General features: G+C 31.7%; 2 protein-coding genes across 3 annotated transcripts in view; one reads left to right on the top strand and one right to left on the bottom strand.

Moving 5' to 3' along the window:
• Positions 1-1248, bottom strand: part of LOC106688457 (uncharacterized) — a 15495-nt gene extending 14247 nt beyond the window's left edge. For both annotated transcript variants that reach the window (XM_024363195.2, XM_024363196.2), the window contains exon 1: positions 985-1248. In XM_024363195.2, coding sequence (XP_024218963.1) covers positions 985-1112 — 128 coding nt within the window. In that variant the 5' untranslated portion in view covers positions 1113-1248. The remainder of the gene's footprint in view (positions 1-984) is intronic.
• The window catches only part of Dis3 (exosome complex exonuclease RRP44-like protein Dis3), a 38216-nt gene that overhangs the window by 27665 nt on the left and 2647 nt on the right, over positions 1-7904 (top strand). Inside the window, exons 10-14 of the mRNA XM_014432924.3 lie at positions 2515-2631; positions 2716-2836; positions 3566-3668; positions 3755-3940; positions 4610-4823. Of these exons, the coding sequence (XP_014288410.1) occupies positions 2515-2631; positions 2716-2836; positions 3566-3668; positions 3755-3940; positions 4610-4823 (741 nt within the window). The remainder of the gene's footprint in view (positions 1-2514; positions 2632-2715; positions 2837-3565; positions 3669-3754; positions 3941-4609; positions 4824-7904) is intronic.

Raw genomic sequence — 7904 nt, forward strand, 5'->3', positions numbered from 1 at the left:
CAGTAGAAATATAAGATGACATGAAAAGGGGCAATGTGTGGAAAAGCAGTAGAAATATAAGATGACATGAAAAGGGCAAAGTGAGGTGAAACATTGGTGCATAATAAATAATATTGTACTTTTTGAGCTGCTTTTTTAACTACCACCAGGACCATTTTACTTCACTGTTTTTTTTTTTTTTGTTTTTTTTTTCTGGTTGATTTGTGCAAGCAAAAAAAATTGAAAGAGGGAACCAATTTCACGCTTAGAACTTCAGCGCTGCCACACATTCCCGAATCCCTGAGTTCATTAAAATTTCTGTTTTTGTTTTGAGGTTTAATTTGTCCACAGGGATGTTTATTTTTTTCAAGGACATGCTTTGAAGTATCCTACAGCCTGTTCTAACTTGATTAAAAATTATTTGAAATAATTTTTGCAAGTTTCAATTAAAAGCTGAATACAGAAAAAAAAAAATGTTTTTCAAAGATTAGGAATATTAACTAAAGATATATTTTAATGGAAGGCTCTGGAACAGCCTTGCCAATGAGAACCTAAATGCTCAAGCCAAGTAGAACAGTAGTAAAACATTGTTTAATGTTTATTTTAGTCATTATCAATTAATTGTTCCTGAAAGAAATGTTTTCCGAGTCTGTATTATAACCAGCATATACCTTTTATACTTGGAAACCATTTTATACCTTTGGAAATTGGCTGTTGTTTGATAATTACCCTCAGGTATCGATTTCATTGGTTTTGTGCTGTCAGTCTAAAATAAATTTACTTTCGGTAGCTTCAAAACAGAAACATTTTAATTTCTGGATTCAAGATTCTTTAAAAATACTTTAATGTTAACATAAATTGTTTGGTACACCAAAACAATACTGAAAATTCAAAGAAAAATCATTATGTGTTTTGCTTTTTTTTTTTTTAATTTTAAATTTGTATTTGTTTAATTTGGGGATGTTATTGTAGGAAATCGTTTGGTTTGACTTTATAAATTTTTACCTTTCAGCTGATTTTTTTTCATCTTCACTATTTTCATTTATAGATGTTTTACTTGCTTCATTTGTCCCATCGTCGCAGAATTCAAAATCATTCTGTTCACCAAGTAGGTCATTGATTGTACTATCCATTTCTTAATTTTCAAAGGCACTAATCCTAATTAGCAAAAAAGGCTCATTCTAATTTTGCAGTGGTTAATAGAAAAGAGTTAGTTTTATTATTCAATAAAATAAACCAGTCAAAATTTTAATTGGATTTATTTCATCATTTACACATGTTTTACCTAACATTTTTTAAAATTGATATTTTATTTTGAAAAATTTGATTCTTATCTTAAAAAGTATATGTTATGATTTAAATAGGACTTTAACCCAACGATTGATGATGTCAGTAATTTTATTTAATCAATCAGAAATTATAAATTGGATCTGATATTGTTTTTGCTATCTTATTAAATTTATAATTAGTGACTTTATTATTTCATATGTTGACTAATATTCTAACCTTGTTGAATTTATTATATCTCTTGTTATAATAAATCTTATTTTTTATAAACCCTTTTAGAGTATATTATTTAACATAATTATATTATCTCAAGGAAAAATTATAAATTATAATTTTTAAATATTTCTTTAATCTCTATAATATTAAGCTTACGAAAATATTCTTTTTTATAGATTTTTTTTTCAATGAGAAAATTGCTGTGAAGAATAGATTTATTACTTCAGAAGTCTTTTTAACATTCTGGAATTACTTTGATGGTTTAATAATTTAAAAAGAACTACAAAAACCTAGTATATAAGGGCTAAACTTAATAAATGTTATTTACTAAAATTAATACATCGGTATCACCTGCTGCACTGCTTCATTATTATTTGTCATTGCTGAAATTCCTTCTAACCCGAAAAGATGAAACAGATTTATTTATTTTATTTTTTATTTGATAACAATATTTCCTTTTGTATATGCAATCAAACAAAATTCTATTCTAGAATGACAATGAGCTGTTTTTCTGGTCACATATTTCTGTAATATAGAAGAAAAACAATCATTGAAATCTCACTTAGCTCTTTCCAGTTTTGTATCTTTTGGCAAGGGTGTGGAAGTGGATTAATGTTCCCTCATGAATATAAGAACAATATAAACCTTATCAGTATTTCTTTGTATTTTTATATTTATTATAAATTACAGCAAGACCCTTGGGATCGCCGACATATACTTTAGCAACAATTTATTGTTAGAGATATTTTATTAATTATCTTTCTTGATGGTTTGTGCCTACTGAATGCAATGCACCATAAAACTGACTCAAAATGCGTTTTTAAACAACTTGATTTTCAAATATTTTCATAGGAGGACTCCCTAGTTTAGTGGTCTGCTGACATTTATAGATTGGGAACCTTTGCTTTAAAGTGTTTATCTCATCTTTATGCTAAAACGTTTTATTTTTTATATACTTTTCATTATCTAATTTAATCTACAAAATTTATATTGATATTACGATTTTTTTAACTTATAACAAACCTTTTTCAGGAACTTGCAAAACGAGTTGATCTCCGAAACATTATTGTTTGCTCAGTCGATCCGCCTGGTTGCACTGATATTGATGATGCCTTACATTGCTTTAAACTTCCTAATGGAAATTATGAGGTATTAGCTATTATATTATATTAATGACAATTGGCATTTTCTTCCTATTTATTCAATGTAGTAATTGAGAGAATTTTTATTCAGGCTGGAGTCCACATCGCAGATGTTAGTCATTTTATTAGGCCAGGAACAGCGCTGGACAAAGAGGCAGCACTGAGGGCTACTACTGTTTATCTCGTAGATAAAAGAATTGATATGGTTCCGGGTAAATATTTTTATTACACAACTTTATTAGATTAGAAGATTCCTAAATAATGATAATCTGGAAAGGAGGAGCTGAATTAGTAAAGTGATGTGCTACTAACTCCCAGGAGGAGCTGAATTAGTAAAGTGATGTGCTACTAACTCCCAGGACCTGGGGTTTGAATCCGACTATGGCAGATAATTATTTATTCTGTTAATTTAGGCATGAGTCATCCCTATGGGTTAAGGATCCCTCTTGGGCCCACCCTACCTCTATAAAGTGGGTACCCTTAGTTGGGGAAAAGTCTAGTGGTGGAGGGTAATGTTGTACAAATTACCTCCTTGCACAACCATTGTTCAAAAAATAGTACTTCCTTATAAAGTATTGAACCCCTGATCCTTCATGGGTTGGAGTGGTATAGATTTTAATTTTTATATTAATGATAACTTAACTGATATGGTTCTAGGTATATATTTTTATTATACCACTTCATTAGATTTAAAGAGTCCAATGATAACAGGATATATATGGTTCCAGGTAAATGGTTTTATTATACCATTTAATCAAATTTATCAAGCAGTGGAATTAAAAAGAATGAAGTTGGAATTTTATAGCCTTTATCTATATATATTATAATAAAATAGCAAAATAATTGAAAATTAAAGATTTCTCCAATAACAATTGATTATATTTGAAAAAAACATAATGATTTATATAAAATAAATATTCTTATTATATATAATTTTGCAGACTTACTCAGTTCCAATCTCTGTTCCCTCCGTGGAGGTGAAGAGAGGCTCGCTTTCTCCTGCATTTGGGAGCTAACTCCAAATGCTGAAATAGTTTCTACAAGGTGAGACAATTATCAGTAATTATTATAATTTCATTGAATGTAGTCGATAATGTGTCAGCTAAATGACTACTATTGCCACATCCTAGGTTTCACAAGTCAGTTATCCAGTCCAAAGCTGCAATGACTTACGAAGCAGCTCAGGCCATTATTGATGATGTATCCGACAACAGTGAACTAGCTCAGTCATTGCGTGGATTAAACACTCTTGCTAAAATTCTGAAAAAACGTAGAACGGACAATGGAGCTTTGTCCCTTGCCTCACCTGAGATCAGGTAAGATAGAAAGAATGCTTATAATATATCAGAGTGTGACTGAAAGATGCTTATTGTTGACTGCAGTGAGTTTGTTTCTTGTAACTATGAGAATTGTGTGATAGAAAAAATAAATAAATAAGCTGCATAATAAAAATAAGAGGCAGTGATTTATTTTATATCACTAATTAATGACCACCGCTAAACTGTTGATGTCAGCCTTTAGATTGCTATTTAAAATACCAGCTTGTCTTGCAATTTTTCTAATTTTATTTTATTTGTGCCTTCTCTTGAGACCGACCATCCTTAAATAAGCTGGTATTTATGATTTCCCTTGAGACCATCCTTGAAGCAGCTAGTATTTATGCTTTCTCTTGAGAACATCCTTCAAGGAACTGGTATTTTAATAAACATGAATAAAAAAGATCTAGAAGATTAGAACATTTTTTAATAAAAACTCAGTGTAGAATTTAGTGAAGTTTAATCTTGTACAAATTGAAATATTATTTGAATTTTTACCATATAAGATTTGGTAACAAATCTTCAAGAGCATTGATGTAATAAAAAATAATTGCTTTATTGAATAGTTTATTTCTTCTTCTTTTTCTTTTAATTATGAATTGATTTCTTGTTTAGTTGCTGATGTGTTAATTATAGCAATATGATTTAAAAATTATTCTTCCAATTTAGGTTTCGAGTTGATTCTGAAACTCATGAGCCGCTAGAAGTAGTTTCAAAGAAAATGCGAGAAACTAATTCAATGGTTGAGGAGTTTATGCTTCTCGCCAATGTATCAACAGCAGAGAAGATTCTGGAAGAATTTCCTGAGGTTGCACTCCTTCGACGCCATCCAGAACCTCCCCCCGCAAATTTCGACCCTCTCATCAAAGCTGCTCATCACCAGGTTATTGTCTTATATGAAGTAGTCTTAGCTAACAGCTAAGTTTGTTTGTGCTTTCTCTTGGAACAATCCCTAAGCAACTTACAATTTACTCACATTATGCTATTTTATATTTAACATCGTATTACATATGTTTTAAACCTGTATTGTTAGTAAATGGTTATATAATTTGAAGGATAGTTTCCTAAAGAAATTGAAAATACCCTTCATTTTATACTGTTCTCCCTTATTAGGAAAGGAATTTAAAGGGAATGAGTTAAATAAAATCAGTAAAATCTGCAACAAATTTCTATTGAACCAGTATTGATGTTCATGGAATCACTCAAATTAGATGAGGATCGAAATTCTACCAAAATTATTTAAATTATTCATTTTTTGATTATTGCACACTTATTATTTTTTTATAATTGCTGTTTAATATAGTTTCATCGGATTTAATCACTAATATATTTTTATATTTATTGAAATGTTTATCAATTTTGGTTAGTTTGTTGGTTTAATAATTAAAATGTAGGAATTGTTTGTTTTATTACATAATTATCAATATTATTGATATTGCATATATGACATTCTGTTGAATTAATCTAAGCTTCTCACCCCTCCCCCCTTCCTTTGTGTCAGAATATGTTGTTTGCCAAGTTCTAAGTTTCATTGTATTATTAATTGCATAACATGAATTGAATGAATACCTAACATTATAACCTTGGGTTCGGGAACAGGGTCAAAATTGAGAACAATTTTTACCAACTTTACCAAGAAAGTTAATGCAATGATTTTGAAATGTTGGTACCATGAAAACAACTGTTCTGAATTTAAAATCCTAAGAATAAATTTTAAACTAATTATTATATTAAACTTAGTGAAAATTGACTTTATTGTGTTGGCAGCTCAAAAATGCATTTAGTATATGTTTGGTAGTCAACATATTTCTAAGCCAAAATTCAGGACTGGAAGAATGTTGCAACTACAATTATAGTGATTTACAAACGTTTATTAAATGCATTTTTGAGCCTGTTATCATTATGAAGCCAATTTAAAATGTTTTAATTGTTGCGTTTTGAGCAGTGAAATGTTGTAGACTATCAAAATATTTTATACTTTCACTTACCCATGTTATTTATTAACATAGCCTACCTCACCTTTCAACTATACGGGTTTAGCAGTTGTACATCACACAAGGAATTGATTATACCACCCTTGCTAACAAGCATAATAATTGACTGATCAATTACATTCATTTCTGTCTTCATTTACTGGAGGCTCCCAGGAGCTGGTCCTCTTCTTCTCAGAATAAAAGTGAGCTGGAATAACTACTGTTTTCTACTCGTATACAAAGGATTTGTAGTACATGTAGTTTTCTGATGTTACGAACTGAGGAAAATCTTGTTTGGTTTGAACAAAGATCCTGTTTGTTAGTTCTGCCTGTAGCTTACCTCTCTGTGCCTAATAGGCAGTATAGACAATGATAAAGTGGTCTCGGGTACACTGCAACCGGGACAAAAAGGGTCAATGTCTTTTTGTCTGTTTATGGAGCTTGGCATAGAATCCCCCAAGCCTTGTGAGATCCAGTTGTCCAGGAGGACCCATATTGCTTCCAGTCGTGCCCTGACAGTGGGGAAGTATTGCCTCCAGATAGCTCCTTTTGGAGTTGTCGGCCCATTAATCTATTCCATACCAATGGATATTTGCTAGTAGTCTCGACAAGCCATCTATCTTCATTTCAAATATCATAGTATCTTCTTGCAGGAGGAGGTTGAGGGGAACCCCTTCAGCAAGGACTTGCTGACTAGCATCATAGCTAATTGTTAAAGTATCACCAACCTGTTTTTCTGTTGGTGTGAGAAGTTCTGGCACCAGACAGGAGACACATTCCTCAAGATACCTGATATCACACCCTTGTAGATGGGCATAGTTCTTGGATAGCTCAGACCCCTAAAGGCACCCCAACGGGAATAAAACCATTCAACAAAAGAGCAACCCTAAGTCCCAAGCGAGGGGTCAGGTCAAAGTTTCTTCTAATATGCACTCCTAGGTGTCATGTTAAATATGTAGTTCTCCTCTTTTTAGGTTCTTTAATACTTTCTACAGTAACAATATTGTCTTCCCTAATAATTATCACCCTGAATGGACCCTCGTATCGCTGTATCTCCTTACCTCTGTTAGACCCCAACTTTCTGTATACAATTGTCCCGATTTTCATCGCTCCCATCCTGTCTGACCTTTAAATTCTCCTGCGCCACCCTCCTGGTTTTTTCCTTTTCCATTCTAACTTGTGCCTTCTCCCATAACTTTCTTTGAGCAATATGGTTGTTGTGTATCTCCTCACCTTCCACTGTCCGTGCCCTTATAGTCCCGCCGGTGTCCTCGAAGCCCAAAGAGGATTTCTAATGAATGGAATATGGTCCGGGTGCGGTAAGAAAACTCAAATAGTAAATAATTATACTATTTTTCTTGAGCCAACGTTTCGCCCCACGTTACAGGGCTTCTTCAGGGCTAAAAAAGATACAAACACTTGACGTAGTTACAAAAAAGAAAAAACATAAGTGGAAAATAATAGGGGTATACAATGAAAAGTTAAATATAATTAGAAAAATTAAAGGTTGTAAATAGTAAATGAAAAGGGCAATAGTAACAGATAGATAAGAGATAAAATAAGAGAAGCAATATTAAACAAAGTACAAATTAAGAGATGAAAAAAGAAAATCTGTTACTATAAAAATCTGTTACTATTACCCTTTTCATTTACTATGTACAACCTTTAATTTTTCTTATTATATTTTACTTTTCATTGTATACCCCTGTTATTTTCCACTTATGTTTTTTCTTTTTTGTAACTATGTCAAGTGTTTGTATCTTTTTTAGCCCTAACGAAGCCCTGTAACGTGGGGCGAAAAATTGGCTCAATAAAAATAATATAATTATTTACTATTTGAGTTTTTTTGACCGCATGTTGAGTGACCATCTTCGTTTATATCAGATCAACAAGGGATTGGAACCAGATGTAGCAATGCCTAAGACTATAGCGGCATATAATCATTCCTTACACACCATTAGAAATCCTGGAAGATTATTGATTGACCGTGT

The sequence above is a fragment of the Halyomorpha halys genome, unplaced genomic scaffold (genome assembly GCF_000696795.3).
Source record: "Halyomorpha halys isolate HHAL.00 unplaced genomic scaffold, Hhal_1.1 Scaffold1129.1, whole genome shotgun sequence".
NCBI classification, from domain to species: domain Eukaryota; kingdom Metazoa; phylum Arthropoda; class Insecta; order Hemiptera; family Pentatomidae; genus Halyomorpha; species Halyomorpha halys.